This window comes from Drosophila elegans, unplaced genomic scaffold (assembly GCF_018152505.1).
Source record: "Drosophila elegans isolate 14027-0461.03 unplaced genomic scaffold, ASM1815250v1 contig_183, whole genome shotgun sequence".
In the NCBI taxonomy this organism is placed as follows: Eukaryota; Metazoa; Arthropoda; class Insecta; order Diptera; family Drosophilidae; genus Drosophila; species Drosophila elegans.
This window is the reverse complement of record NW_024545550.1, coordinates 13,033,793-13,048,889: the sequence shown is the minus strand read 5'-3', so window position 1 is coordinate 13,048,889 and position 15,097 is coordinate 13,033,793. Positions and strand designations below refer to the sequence as shown.

At 44.2% G+C, this 15,097-nt stretch overlaps 6 protein-coding genes across 20 annotated transcripts in view; 3 read left to right on the top strand and 3 right to left on the bottom strand.

Moving 5' to 3' along the window:
• Positions 1-216: 216 nt before the first annotated feature.
• Positions 217-1,337, top strand: LOC108141426 (thioredoxin domain-containing protein 15). The gene is made up of 2 exons (XM_017264808.2): positions 217-318; positions 375-1,337. Exons 1-2 carry the CDS (start codon positions 291-293, stop codon positions 1,247-1,249), a joined length of 903 nt encoding a protein of 300 aa, XP_017120297.1. The 5' UTR covers positions 217-290; the 3' UTR covers positions 1,250-1,337.
• LOC108141425 (myeloid leukemia factor) lies at positions 1,288-5,503 on the bottom strand. Of its 7 annotated transcripts, none has more exons than XR_001774238.2 (6): positions 5,324-5,503; positions 4,461-4,681; positions 3,870-4,404; positions 3,050-3,241; positions 2,442-2,705; positions 1,849-1,962 (listed from the first exon to the last, which is right to left on the bottom strand). XR_001774238.2 is itself a non-coding variant. In XM_017264805.2 (5 exons), exons 1-5 carry the CDS (start codon positions 5,377-5,379, stop codon positions 1,833-1,835), a joined length of 1,134 nt encoding a protein of 377 aa, XP_017120294.1. In that variant the 5' UTR covers positions 5,380-5,502; the 3' UTR covers positions 1,288-1,832. The 7 variants fall into 7 exon arrangements, 4 of the variants coding, with proteins under 4 accessions (XP_017120294.1, XP_017120293.1, XP_017120296.1 ...); XR_001774237.2 differs by lacking the exon at positions 5,324-5,503 and adding an exon at positions 4,736-4,866; XM_017264805.2 differs by lacking the exon at positions 2,442-2,705 and having other exon boundaries at positions 1,288-1,962; positions 5,324-5,502.
• Positions 5,504-6,104: 601 nt separating this feature from the next.
• On the bottom strand, positions 6,105-7,374 carry LOC108141275 (trypsin alpha-3). Its single transcript, XM_017264541.2, has one exon. The coding sequence runs from the start codon at positions 7,372-7,374 to the stop codon at positions 6,586-6,588; it is 789 nt and encodes a 262-aa protein (XP_017120030.1). The 3' UTR covers positions 6,105-6,585.
• Positions 7,375-8,996: 1,622 nt separating this feature from the next.
• Positions 8,997-13,566, top strand: LOC108141321 (probable cytochrome P450 4aa1). The gene is made up of 4 exons (XM_017264598.2): positions 8,997-9,168; positions 11,517-11,700; positions 12,088-12,471; positions 12,538-13,566. Exons 1-4 carry the CDS (start codon positions 9,151-9,153, stop codon positions 13,482-13,484), a joined length of 1,533 nt encoding a protein of 510 aa, XP_017120087.1. The 5' UTR covers positions 8,997-9,150; the 3' UTR covers positions 13,485-13,566.
• Positions 10,019-10,787, top strand: LOC108141323 (cytochrome c oxidase subunit 6A1, mitochondrial). Its single transcript, XM_017264601.2, has 2 exons — positions 10,019-10,464; positions 10,517-10,787. The coding sequence occupies exon 1, from the start codon at positions 10,139-10,141 to the stop codon at positions 10,421-10,423; it is 285 nt and encodes a 94-aa protein (XP_017120090.1). The 5' UTR covers positions 10,019-10,138; the 3' UTR covers positions 10,424-10,464; positions 10,517-10,787.
• The window catches only part of LOC108141319 (myosin light chain kinase, smooth muscle), a 46,685-nt gene continuing 45,088 nt past the window's right edge, over positions 13,501-15,097 (bottom strand). For 8 of the 9 annotated variants that reach the window (XM_041707783.1, XM_041707779.1, XM_041707777.1 and 5 more), the window contains one exon: positions 13,501-14,203. In XM_041707783.1, the coding sequence (XP_041563717.1) occupies positions 13,845-14,203 (359 nt within the window). In that variant the 3' untranslated portion in view covers positions 13,501-13,844. The remainder of the gene's footprint in view (positions 14,204-15,097) is intronic. The other variant, XM_041707780.1, reaches the window with a different exon arrangement.

The following is a 15,097-nucleotide window of genomic DNA, read 5'->3' as shown; positions in this document are numbered from 1 at the left end:
CTGTATGACACAGTCATAACACTAAACTTAGCTAATATACCATTAATATATATTTGTTTCGGAATTTTGACTAACATTTTATATCTTTAATTAATTTTTATTTAACATTTACAGAAAATTAAGTATTTGCTGCCAATAATTGCTTATTAGTTTTATAAAACCGAATTTACTTATGTACAAGCAGTTCAAATTGAGCTGCAGTCTATTTAGTACCAAGTATTTTGTAGGTATTTAATGGGTACCGTAACACAGCCTACTATTTTAACAGCTGTTTAAAGAACGAAAATAAAATGCACCCAAATTTCTTGTTTATTTTGGGTGAGTGATGTTTATTTTTTAATAACTTTAACATTAACACCTTCCGATTCCTATAGTGCTCTGTGCAGGGCAGGCCCGGGCGGAACTCTCCGGCCTGCTGAGTGCCCTCCACTACTTTGGGCTCTACTTCAACGGAACGGCGGACTCCCTGGGAATTTCGCGGGGTCAGTGCCACTACAGCTTCGAGAGCTATGCCCTCCTGGAGGAGCGCCGCACCTGTGCCCCCGATGACGAGCACATCCTGCACTTGACCCAGGCGCCGCCGGTGAGGAAGCCACCCTTGCTGATCAAGTGCCTGCAGCAGCTGGATCCTCCAGAGAATGGGACCGCCGCGGAGCCGGGACTGCTGATAATGCGCAGTGCCAAGGAGATTGTGAACCTGCTGAAGCCCATTGGCAATGCCACCAAGCGCCACGAGCCCGGCAGCTGTGTGGTGGTCCATTTCTGCACGGCCTCCAGTTTGGAGTGCGCCCGGGTGGCTCCGGTGATGAACCTGCTGCCCCATCTCTTCCCCACGCTGCCCATCGCCTATGTGGATGCCTATGAGTTTGGGCGCTTCAATGCAGAGTTTGGGATCGTGTCGCTGCCCACGCTGATGATCTTTCACCAGGGCAGGCCGCTCATCAAGTACGATCCCTCGTGGTCGGACTCGGAGAAGCGCAGCTTTGGCAAGTTCATAATGCGGCACACCAATGTGAGGACTGTGGATCCGCAGGCCATCCATCCGGACATCCTCAATCGCTCGCGCAGAGAGCCGCTGTCCAACGTGCCCATCGTGCAGACCGACTACTATCTGGGCTTGGCCTGGGCCTTCATCCTGGCCTGCCTGGCCAACTACCTGCGGCAGACTGTCTTCTGGAAGCAGCTGGTCGAGATGGTGCAGCGCAACTGGCGGGAATCGGAGGAGACCCAAATGGAGATGGTCGACTAGTCTATGTCTTAGCTTAGTTTAATTCAAAACTCATTGCGTTCACTAATGTAATGTAATTACCGTTTAATTAAATTCACATCAACATTTACTTAAGCCTTACGAATTACATGTATTGGGAATTGGTAATTGGTAATTATAGTGTGTTTCTTTGGAGCCATCGGATCGCCTGTGTGTGGATCTGGTCTCCATTATTTAAAGCTTAGTGGCTAACGAAATCTATAAACTTGAGAATTAATCAAATAATTCAAACTTAGAATTACGATTTCATATATTTTCCATTACTTTCATTGAAACATCGATTAGGTATGAGAGAGAGTGTAATGCTTCCGGCGTTGAATAGTCACAATTTGGATTGTGTAAGAGAATAGTTGTTCTGTGTCCTGCGTGGTCATAAAAAGAAGATTCAAATGTTAAATTGAGGTGGACGCACGCAGGACGTGATAAAAGCAACTAAATCGAAATTTGAAATGGCTATTCTGCTGTAACGTAAAGATGCTCTGGAACAGGACCCAACGCTTGCTTCCCAGTGTGTTTTTGAGTGTGCGGTTTGGAAGATGTGGGCATGAAGCCTGCAGCTGATCTACTAATGCTTCTTGCCGCGTTTGCTCGCCTTGGAGGAGCTGGTGGTCGCCTCCTGGTCCTCCGTGTGCTGATGCTTCATGACGCGCTGCTGCTGGCGCCTCGAATGGGCGGCATAGGGATGTGGGTGTATGCTGGTCGAAGAGGAGCAGAAACAGAAACTCATTAGTTAAATGGTTTACAAATCTTTGGCGAACGGAATACAAAACAAACAAAAGATACACATAATCATTCGTACACAGGCCAATTCGAACGCAAGTGGAAATTTAATGACAGGAAGAGAAGATGGATGGGTGGTGGGTGGTGATGTGATATGGTGATATGATGTGAGCAAGCGAGTAATGAAGTCGTAGGATTCGGAGGATTCGTAGGATTCGCGCGGAGCATCGTTAGTGGAGTGGGCGCAGCAACAGCAGCAGCAACAACGTTAGAATTTTGATAAGCGTCGATGGATGGCCAATTGGGAGTCGGAGGAGTCGCAGTCGGAGTCGGAGTCGTCGAGTGCGGCTCTACGGACTACAGATTACGGATTGGCGAGGCTCTTTCGGGCAGGTCAGAATGCGAGTATGCAGACAGAGTTTTAGATGTGTTGTATGGGAAGGTGCGGCCTTACACGTAGCTGGCGGCCGTAGTGCTGCGCTGCCGGAACGGAGATGTGGCTGCTGCAGGGTCGAAGAAGTTCTGGTGGCGATGAGCGTTGGTGGCCCCTTTTGGTTAGTGGAAGTCGTGCATGTGGTTACGTCGAGGCCTGCCGAAAGCCGTGTTTCTCTCGTCGTTGTTTTTTGATTACATATGATTTTTACTGGATTAGCATAGATATTTGGTTCGGTTTCCGCTCTACTTGCGGTGGTACCGTGAATTATACAGTCGCCAATCTCTGCATGAATTGAAAAGTACAAAAATGTTGATGGAGAAGAGAAGAGAGAGCGAGATGTCGTTAATACACTTTGGTTAATGGCATATTAAAAGTTCAATTCTTGGCTACGCAGGGAAACTGTGTGTCAATTGAAGGCGTTTAATTGTTAAAAACAAATGAAGTTCGTGTTGTTACCAAAGAGGCCTTAAATTTGGGTTATTTCAGCCTTATATCGGATGACGATTCTCTCAAATTAAACTTCGGCTGGCCGAAGACTTTACAAGCAGACTGGTATGATGTTCGAAGCTTATTGTAGCCATGGTAGTAGTCTAGGTTAATCCCAAATCGCCGGCTCCCGCACAAACCTTGGAGAAGTGGACACGGTGGCCAGTGGCGAGGATGGGGGCGTCCGCAGGGGGCGGCGGGGCGTGGCCAGGCCATGACCATGCCCATTTCGCAGGTACGAACGACGGGAGCTCACGTAGTTATTGTTGTTTCCGCTGCTTAGATCGTAGATAGCTGGCGAAGATGTTGCTGCTGCTGCTGCTGTCGTGCCACTGATTATCGATGTCGTAGTAGCGTAGTAGTTGTCGCAGTATGGAATCGAGTCGAAGAAAAGTTTGGAAAAGATTACAACAATACTTTTGGGGTGCGGGGCTAGTTGCTAGTTGATAGTTGGTAGTTGGCAGTTGGCAATCCAATAGTAGTTCATTCAACGCGGGTAGTGAGTGGGTTTGATCATGGCGAACGAAGGGAGTCGAGTGGGCAAAACGAAAACTGAACAAACGAAAGATGTTGAGAGCTTAACTTGCCGCCTACCTCTGTGCATTATATGATATTTCGATTCGATTCGATATTCGTTTCGTTTCGTTTGAACGCAGTTGGGAATGTAATTAGCAGAAATTTATTGTATGCAATGCTGTTTCTGTTTCTGTTTTTTGTTCGGATAGTTAGTAAAATATACTGTATGTACTTTAGATTTAGTAATTATATCTGCAAGTAAATACAAACGATTCAATTTAGCAACAGTTGTGGGGGAGTAGTGGTTAGTTAGTTGGTGGGGGAATCTTTTTGGATTGGGCTTCAGCAAATGCTATTCGGCTAATCCTACTCAATCACGCGCACGGAACGGGGGAACTCGGAATTGGGAATTCTCTTCATGGGGGGAGAGTCCTTCAAACTCACCTGTTCAGCGGTGCCGTTGGCGCAGTGGAATAATGGCGGCCCGCGGCGGAGCGAACCGGCGGCTGCTGCTCCTGGATCACACAGTCATCGTCCTCGTCGTCATCCTCCACCGGCTCGATGGTCAGCGTGGAGGTGTGGGCCGCTGGCGGACGGGCGGGCATGATGGCCTGCATTCCACCACCGCGATGTCCTGGCTGAACCGTTCCTCGAGAGGCGCGCGAGGTGAACTCGCGGTCGAACTGCTCGGCCTCCTCCTCCTCCAGATTGATGAACTCCTGACGCTCCTCCAGCTGGCCGGAGCGCATGTCCTGCTCCTTCTCAATGATGTGGGCCCGCTCGCCAATGTGGTGCCCAATGGCCATCTTCTTCAGGCCGGTGCGAGAATCCTGCACCGTCTTGCGGGTCTCGCGAACGCCTCCTGGGCCTGTTTTGGTGCTGGTGCTGGCCTGGTAGATCTGGGGGCGGCCATCGGGACCCGAGGACATGGTCATCACAGTGCTCTGGCAAAAGGAGGCGCCCGAACTGGCACCAATATCTGAGAAGGGTAGGTTTAAACCGAGTTTCTTGAGGGAAATCACATTAAATACCCACCGGCATTCAGCAAGCGATTGAAGTTGGGCATCATGGGCATGCCAAAGAGTCCCATGGCGGGCATGGCCGGCATCTGGGGACGCTCCATCAAGGCGCCCTGCTGGAATCCGGGGTCAAACGGCGAGACCTGCATGAAGGGATCCGGCATGAAGCTGTTCATCAGGCGGTTCATCGAGCGCATTTGCAAGTTCATTGCGTTCATTGTGTGGTTCATGTGGTTGCTGTCGAAAAACAAATGAGTATTTAGTGCAATTTGCCTAAACTTTTGGTTTTACTTGGGCTCCATTTGGGTGCGTGTGTTTCTACTACTGGTTGATTTTCTTTTGCGTTTGCTGTTCATTCTAAACTGAGCCTAAAAATAGTTTCTACCGAAAGATTTGTGGCCAGATTTGGGGCAAAGTGATAAAGGCAACGTTGCCTACTGTTTTGCTAAGTTACAATGGGTGCGACTGGCTACCCATGGGTCACTCTGCGGTTAAGCTTTATCAGGGAGGCGGAAAAGCAGGGGGAAACCTTAGAAATAACATTTTCCCAATTGCATTTCCCTGCGGTCGCTCGATTCAAATTATCGATTATTACGTCTTCTCTTCACGCATGCTGCACACTCACATACACACACACACACACGCTTAGATTGGGTACCGTACATTTTTGGCACGCTATTTATTGCTAATTTTTGGGCTATTAATTGACCTGGATCTGCACTTACTCGGCCATTTACTCACTTACACCATTTATTGCAATTACTTTGCCTTTTCCACGCCCCAAAAAGGCGTCACAGGGTGCACACGTATGGCAATAAATGGGGCTTCGGCAGGAGCGCCGTATGATTTTTCCACTTTTCACCTAGTTTTCGCACTTACTTCATCAGTCCGAGATCGTCGTCAAAGTCTCCCATCAGCGCTCCGAATAAAGACATTTTCCTGGCTTGTTTTTTAACTTGCAGTCGCTTGAGTTTTTCCTCTTTCCGTACGCAGAATTTTCACGAATTTTCGAGTTTTCCTTATCAGTGTGACCACGGCTTGACGGCTAGAAAATACCGGCGACTAATAAGTACTAAAAAATACCTCGTAGTGTTATAAAATTCCACCAAAACTGTTTGAAATAGGATTTTAAATTGTATGTTGATGTTTTTATTTGTTGTGTGGTTTTTCACTAAAATATTTCATTTGCCGTTATAGTATTGTTTTTTGAATTACCATATCCAAGCCAAAGTCTATGGCGGTTTGTTTTTTAAATTAAATCTTTTTTGGCTTTTTAAAAACACAAAGAAAATGCATTATTTAAAACGGTTAGGCATTTGATTTTGTTCACACCGAGCAATCGATACAGAACAAAATCTCTCACAAATATGAATTAAAATGAAATGAATTGCACTTTTCTCCCATTATTTATTTCTATTCAACCCAATGATCGAGAGATTTATGTGTACATTGGCACATAAATATACTAAATAAAAAAACCAAAAATAAAATGTTCAATTAATTGCACAACTTTTTTGCACCTTACCCAGCAAAATTTTAATTAACCGATTTGTTTAGTGATTGACTATATACCTTAGCAGATAAATATACATTGCAAGCCCATATTTTCCATTGCAAAGGTGAAATAAAATAGAAAAGTGAGGAGAAAAACAGGTTAACATAAATAGTTTTGTACTTTACTCAAAGGTGTAAATTAGTGTATCTTATTTCTTGTAAATGTTCATTTTGTATTATTCTTAATTAAGGTATAAAAATAACCCAATTCTACTTTATAATTGCTTAAGTGATACACATTCAAGAGAAAATGGAGGAGAAAAAAGGGGTTAGGCCCAAGGGTATTGATTAATGATTATATTATGTCTTGGTTTTTTTTAAATGTTCATTTCATATTATTTATTATTAAGATATTAAATATTTTGTTCGGTTATTTTGTTCGTTTGTAGTACTTCATCGTAAGACAGATGATTATATGTGAAATCACTTTTTAGCTATGAATTTTAAGCAACCTTTAGATAAACACAAATGTTTTTATAAAATCATAATTTACAATTATGAATTTATAAAATAAATCGTGTTTAATCAACGATTGCAAAGAGTCAAATGCTAAGAAAATGTTTTTCATTGTTTTGTCTAAAGAACCTCTAGATCTCCAGATAGGGTTCCGCCTGCTCTTCGATCCAAGCGGTGTGTGAATTGACACTGGTGTAGACCCCAGGAAATCCTTCCCTGCCGCAGCCTACGCCCCAGGAGACGATTCCCACGAGAACGCCGTCCACAGCCAGGGGTCCTCCGGAGTCACCGTTGCAAGTGTCCTTGCCGCCCTCCAAATATCCGGCGCAGAGCATCTCATCGGTAATGGTGTACTCCTTGGTCAGATACTGGGCGCCACAAATATTTCGCTCCACGATCTCCAGCTCAACGGCTCGGAGCAGGGCGGGCAGAGCCTCATCCTCCTCGGTCCGCTTGCCCCATCCACTCACGACGGCATGAGCTCCCGAAGGAGGGGCATCCACGGCCACGGCAATGGGTTGCACCAATGGGGAATACTCCAAGGCTTCCCTCGTGATGATCAGTCCAATGTCATTCACATACGTCTTCTTGTTGTAGCCAGCATGGGGAATCAGTTTGCTGACCTTTACGCCCTGCTCCTCCAGATCGGCTATCGAGTTCTGACCAGCCACAATCCGGATGTAGGAGGCATAGCGTCCCTTGATGCAGTGCGCCGCAGTGATCACCACCTTGGGGGCGTAGATACTTCCGCCGCAAATGTGGAGCAGCATGTAGGTCTCCAGGCGAACCGACACCTGGTAAGGAAAGTCCGAGATATCCGCCTGATCGCCACCCACAATGTGTGGGTTAATGATTCCGGACTCCGAGAGGACAACCAGGCCAAGCAGGCCCAAGAGACACAGTCCCAAGCGCAACGACATTTTGAAACTTGAAGAGTGGTTCGATTTTCGCACCCCTTTTATAGGGCTATAGTCTCGCCTGCTTATCATTTAACACCAAAACAACGAATTTTGCGATCATCCCCGATAGGTATTTTGGATTTTCTCATAAAATGCTGCACGATATCGTAAAGTTTATAGGACTCACATAGCCCACAGCGTTTTATATCCATTATAAACTGGGTGGCGGTGGTCTTCTAAAGACCACCAATGACCACAAAGTTAAGGAGAACCCATCGGGGATTATCAGCAAATCGTTCCGTTGAGTCACTGCCCTAACTCATTTCATTATTCACTGAACTTTACCCCTCAGAACTGACGAAGACGTCTAGTCAACAGCTGTAATCTTTGTCGCTAAATCCCCGGAATCGTGCCGTCAGATAAGTGGCGTTCGAACAGGCAGAGATTTATTTACTATATTAATCGGTGGTACATGGGAACGCTTAATCACAAGTACAACAATTTAACGTCTAATCAGTTTGATAACCGTAATAATAATTGTTTTGCCAATAACGATTACTTTGGTAATGGGTTAACGGCTCCTTTAGAAGGAAAATAGGTAAAAATAAGGTGGCGGCAGGAATTCGGGGATTCTTTACAATTTCTCTGGGAAAATTATGTTTGTTTGTATAAATAATACACGAAAATAAACTTGTCTAAAGATTTAATAACTAAATTCTTTAATTCCGAATCCCAGAATTGGCCAAAGTTATTCCGCGGAAGTATATCACAAATATAATTCCTAGCATGTGTAAATGCTTTTCTGGCACAGGGTCTCTTTACCCTTCTCTCGTAAAATTAAATAGTTAAATAGTTATAAAAAGCAAGATATGGAACACTGCAACATAGTAATTGTTATTGTTATTGTGACTAGTGCACTAAAAATGAACATTTCTTGAAGCACCCCATAAATAAACAAATAAACTGATCTTATGAATGAATAATAAAAGTCTATAGATCCGAATCCCGTAAACAGCCCATTATTGACACAAGAAATTTCGCGGAAATAGGTCCCGAATATGATTTTAAATATTTATGATGACGTTAAAAGCCCGAGTAGAGAGATTGATGTAATCAATACATTGAAGAGGCCCGTCTGACGGGCTGAATATCTGAGCAAAGTTCGAGCTGATGACACGCGTCTGGGGGATCGGGATCTATACCCCAAGTCACACTCAAATCGTTGAGACTGAAGATGAAGTGCCACTGAGATCTGGAAGGGCCCATCCAGGTATGTGCATATATCATCTACGGATTCGGAGAGGGCGCAAAACGGATAATTGATTGCCATGCCACTTGGCCGGGGCATCCAGCATCCAGCATCTAGCGTCTAGCATCTAGCGTCCAGCATCACCGCCACTTCTAGCTACTTAGCACTTCGAGTGCCGACTAGTTGGCAATTACCCACTATACTCGGTACTCGATACTCTCGGGTATCTGGGTGTATTCAGGGGACTCAGGGGGTCAGAGACGTAGCTCACGTACGCTCGGAAGCATTTTAAGCCGCCGCGCATCTTTTTCGGCATGTGTATACCGAGCTTGATCGGCCCAAATCGGTTATAAATAGACGCCGCCCGGCGGAAATCCCGCATTTGCAGCTCACCAGTCGGCGGATGTGACTCTGGATAATTAGACCTAAAAACGGAATTACTCTTCAACCGATTTCACCGTGTGTGGGCGGCTCAGAAAAGTGTCTGTGACAAGGACTTTCATGTGGATATATTTAAAAAACATTTACTTAAAATAAAGTGAAACAATATGTTTGTGGAAAAAGTGGTGAGTGAGAAAAGCCTAAACAAAATCTTGGTTTTTGCAGAGGATCTAAAAAAAAACATTCGAAAAGACAACCATTTTCTATATCTGGGAAATGTTAAATCAAGTTCTTTCAAAGTAACTTAATAATGAAGTGATAGTGGTTCTTAAGTCTTGACCTTCAAAAAGATCTAGCCTAAAGATCTAACTAAGGACTTTGGACCAAACTTATGAAACTCATGAACTTTACGATAAGAAGGAAGTAAACATAATGGTTTCAAAATAAATTAAACTGAAATTTACCATTCAAAAATTGGTTAAGTTAAAAAACAGAATTAAAACGGAATTGAATTCTTTACCACACGTTAGCTTCTACAAATATATGGTTAACTTATAATTTTAAATATACCTTTATTCACTAATCCCAGTTCTAAGTTTAAGTTTTTGACTGAATTATCTCACCTGTTTTCGTTTCTTCGTTTCAATATGAAGCATTTTTAGCCGCAATCACTTTGGGGCGTTAGATCCGAGCAGGTACTCTCAGCAAATAGCATCTCGTTTCGGAAGACCATTATGATAATTTATGAAATTAGTGAGAAATAATCATGATGTATATTTATTAGTAACCAGGTGCCAATTGGCGGGCAAACACGCGGGTTCTGCACACCTCGAAGCCTGGATACGCCGTGCCCAAAAAAGTTAAAGAAAAAGAAAGAAAAATATAAGAAATAGAAGCGGAAGCCTTCTTGACGCTTCGCCGGTTTTTGGATAAATATTGAGCTGATTAAACAAAGATACGGGGGTTGTTGGACCTTGTGTTCCGATCTCCTTGAGAGTATCTAATTTGCAAACTATTTTCGAGCAGCAGGCGTGGGTGTTTTACATTAACTTGGAATCAAATTCCAAGTGGGTTTCCTGCTCCAGTATTTACATTCGATCCGTTGTTCTAAACCTTACCAAGCATTTGAGTAAAAAATTGAGATTTTCCTGATTCATGCCGAGACTCGACATTCGGCAGTTGGGCACAATGCCCGCGAATACCGCTGGTCTCTGGAAGAGGGTCACCTTCCTGCTGGCCCTTCCAACCATTGTCCTGTGCGCCGTGAACGCCTTTTCCGGCCACAAACATCACGAAAGGGAGCCATTCGCCAAGTATGAGTACCTGAGGCGCAGGACCAAGCGATTCCCCTGGGGCGATGGCAATCGCAGCCTGTTCCACAATGCCGATGTCAATGCTCTGCCCGAGGGTTACGAGGATGAGGTCCAGGAAGAGGAGTAGTCTGATTTGGTTTTGCTTTGAATATTTACACAATTTCCTTGGTAAGATCGATCTGATTAGTAATTGGATGGTTAACCGAGTTTCTTCCTCTAGAACAACATCCTTTTTTGGTAAATTATGGATTTGTGACTATAACTAAGATCTGAGACAATTGGATGAGGTCCAGGAAGAAGAGACTAGTCTGATATCATTTTCTCTAACATTTTTGAACGCTCTGCTTGCTGAGATCAACCTGATTGGGTGCAGTCTAGATATCCACGATTTTTTTCTTTAGAACACTCTTTTTGGTAAATTATAATTTGTGAATTTGGGACTTAATTTTTGCAGATTCTTTGCAAGAAATAAATTAGTCATTGAGATCTGAGTCAGTTGTGGTTTCACTTGGCCATGAAACGCCTGGCATATGGCATATGGCATCTTTCATATGGCTAATGGTTTGGGGGCCTTTACTCCCAGAACCAAACAAAAGGTTGATTGGACACAGGGGGTGACATGTGTGGGAACTGGCCAACAATGGCCAACTGTCCCTGGATGATCATCATCATTTGTCATGTTTTGTGCTCGCATCGTAACCTGTTGCACCACTGACACGAATGAGCCAGAAAACCAAAGCAAACCAACACGTACGGCGAGGTGCTTTAATCGATCTTTTGGGCACACGTACACTCGTACTCGTACTCATTTTTACAAATACTCATACCCGTATCTACGAGTATATCTATTTCGATGCCAGAGATCGCATCGCATCGTTTGGCATCGCCCATACGCCGTGTTGGCCCAAGCAATTCACACCGCAGTTAGATACATAACTTATACTTTCGTTGCGATTACGATAGCGCAGTGGTGTTTGCCGAAAAAAATATGAAAAAAAAACTTGCGACACGCGGCAAGGGCAAGTACTTCCAACATTCAAGTACGACTATCTGAGTGCTCCGAGATCTCAGTTAATTAGACTCCAAATACTCTGAATCGTGCGTAGCTGATGAAGTGCGTTTCGAGGGTTCGCATTCTCAATGGCAAACTAAATATTGACCCATGCATGCCAATATGCCACCTAATGATTCTCCTTTTCTCTACTTTTGATCATCCACAGCTGGAACGCGCCACTAGGTTGGAGCTCTGCTCGATCCTGATCCTCCTGGTGGTCAGCCTGAGTATCTATACCTTCTACGCCACCCTCAACACGTATCTGAGATCGGTGCTTCTATCCCTGAAGCTCACGGGTCCTCCATCGCTGCCATTTTTGGGCAACTGCCTGCTCGTTACGGATAAAGACTGTAAGATCCTTTAGTTAGCCTAAGATTCAGTCAAACTTCTTTAAGATTAATATTAAAATATACAAATAAATCTCAATAGGGTTTTTATAAAAAGAAATTGAAAATAGAACCTCGTCAACCTTAATTTCATATGGAAATTGCATGTCCTTTAAGAACGAATGATGGTTAAATAAAGGCATTGGTATAGATTACGAAAATGTTTAGTTCTTTGTAATACAATCATTAGTAATACACTCATTTCCATTAAATTTTTGTGTTTACAAAATTATAATCGTTACGGTCACTGGTTTTAATAATAAGTCCCCAAACAACATTTCTGAATATTCGAAGAAGTTTGACTCGACCTTTCAGTATCAAAACCCATATAAACCCCTAACCTTTCCACAGTAATGAGAAAATGCGCAGGCAAAGCCTTTCATCTTTATGGCTCTCTAGTGCGGATTTGGGTGCTCCTCTTCCCGTTTTTTGCCGTTCTCGAGCCGGAGGACTTGCAGATGGTGCTCTCATCCAAGAAGCACACCAACAAGGTCTTTTTCTACCGGCTGTTGCACAACTTTCTTGGCGATGGCTTGATAACCAGTAGTGGCTCCAAGTGGAGCAATCATCGTCGGCTCATCCAGCCAGCCTTCCATCACAATCTGCTGGAGAAGTTTATTGACACCTTCGTGGATGCCTCACAGTCGCTTTACGAGAACTTGGATGCTTCTGCTGAAGGCACAGAGATCAACATTGCCACTTATGTGAACAGTTGCGTGCTGGACATACTTAATGGTGAGTCTTTGAGGGTCTAGCAAGAAACTTGATAAGCTCTTGAATAAATCCCTAATCCGCTTACAGAGGCCGTTTTGGGTGTGCCCATCAGGAGGAGGGGTGACGACATGGTCAACATGGAGGAGTCACCTTTCCGCCAGGGCAAGCTCATGATGCCAACTCGGTTTACCCAGCCCTGGCTGCTGCTCGACGGGATCTACCACTGGACCAAGATGGCCAACGATGAGCTGAACCAGAAGAAGCGCCTCAACGACTTCACCCGCAAAATGATCCAGCGACGTCGCCAGATCCAGAACAACAACAACGGCAATGGCGAGCGAAAGTGCCTTTTGGACCACATGATCGAGATCTGCGAGAGTAATCCGGACTTCACGGAGGAGGACATTGTGAACGAGGCCTGCACCTTCATGCTGGCTGGCCAGGATTCGGTGGGGGCCGCCATGGCCTTCACCCTCTTCCTGCTGACCCAGAACCCAGAATGCCAGGAGCGATGTACCCAGGAGCTGGAGATCATCTTCAAGGGGAGTGATCGCGCCCCCTCGATGGGTGACCTCCACGAGATGCGGTACATGGAAATGTGCATCAAGGAGGCACTGCGTCTGTATCCCAGTGTCCCACTGATTGCCCGCAAACTGGGTGAGGAGGTTCGTCTGGCCAATCACACTTTGCCCGCGGGCAGCAATGTCTTTATATGCCCCTATGCCACCCATCGTCTGGCCCACATCTATCCCGATCCGGAGAAGTTCCAACCGGAGAGGTTCTCGCCGGAGAACTCGGAGAAGCGCCATCCCTACGCCTTTATCCCGTTTAGCGCCGGACCGAGGTACTGCATTGGCAATAGGTTCGCCATCATGGAAATCAAGACGGTTGTTTCGAGGCTGCTCCGGAGTTTCCAGTTGCTCCCGGTTCCGGGCAAGACCACCGTTGCACCCACCTTCCGAATCACTTTGAGAGCCTCCGGTGGACTGTGGGTGCACCTCCAGCCACGCGATCATCCGCTCAAGGATCACTGATCCCAGAGATCCCCCGTTTTCGTTACACATTAACTTTAATTAGTATGGTAAATATGTATATAAATCGATACAATAATTTAAACACTTAGCTTCCTCTAGCCTAAGTACAGTCCCTCTGACTGGAGGGAGTGCATCCGTATTCGAATCCGTGTCCGTATCCGGATGCAGACATATCCTACTGTGAGTGGGTGTGTGCGGTATGTGGGATGCTGGGTGGGTGCGTTCTGGTACGCAGTCGCTTAGCATTCGCTTCATATTCGAGTGTTCGTAGAGTTTCTCTGGGGTTTCTGCTTAAACAATGCTATATCTCTGCTAAATCTGTAATAAAGTTATGTTGATCGGTCGCATGACCGACTTAATCTAGGACGTGATATGCTGCGTTTCGTTGTTGAATCGGTTGATGAGACGTCGTGCGCGTGATTCGCGATTTGTCTCCGCCATTGCCATCGTGCTGCCATTGCCAAAGTTGTTGTTACCACTGCCATTACTGTTGGCATTGCTGCCATTTCCAAACTGCCGCTGAGCACTGGCCAAAGTGTGATGTTGGGCAAGACGCTCCGTCGCCTCCCGGACCCGGTGGCTCATCAGCCTCGTCGGCGTGGCGGATCGCTGGGGCAGCGGGGAACTGGGCATGGATCGTGCCTGAGGAGGCTTGCCTTTAGAGGATCCAATTGAGATGCCAGTGACGATGCCTCGTTCGGATTTCCTCGGCTCCTCTGCTGCAAAACGAAAAAACAACAGAGAGTTAGTGCTGCAGAAGAGCTTTTGATTTAAGACCTAAACGGATCCCAAAGTAAAGGTCATGATCATTAAAATATATCAGTAAAAAATGTTTTGTAATATGCCCAACTCAAAGTACATTTAAACTATTCAATTCAAATACTTTTCTGCTACAATATGTATAATATTCTAAAAAGTAATGTTATAATCTTTTAGTACTTCTACTTAGGGATTCACGTTGGTAAATCAAATATCAAATATCACTCCACTAACATAGGTAATGGTACAATATTTTAGCAATGACGTTATTTACCACAATAAAATTGCAAAATAATATGGTAGCGTATTTTGACCAGTAACAGAACTACTACTTATCCCAATTGTCTTTGTTATTAGGATTTATCTGATTCTTTGACTTAATCTATTAATTTCAGAAAGTAGTTCGCTACCATATTTTGTTAAGTAATTGGGGCTATTTTTTTTAGGATTAACGTAGTTTACCAAATTAATAAGTATAAACTTTAAATTTATCAGGGTGACTAAAAACAAAATAATGGTTAATTCTGCTACCATATTTTAATAAACAATATGTTGTTACTTCCAAATAGAAAATAATGAAATTACGTTATTTATGAGCAATTGTAAGCATTTCTTATATTAGATGTTTAAATAATATATATTTGTTTCTTGACAATTCGAATCGATAATGAAAGGAATATTTAATTTTAGCTTGATTTAAACAAACTATTAAATTAAAATATATGATTTTATTTAAAATTAGGGTTACTGTTTGACGTTTTTTGGAACTACCAAAACCTTTGCTCTGAGAACTTTTTAGTAGTTTTTAGAACTGTGGTTTTTAAGACATTATATGCAAGATATTATTTGTCAGT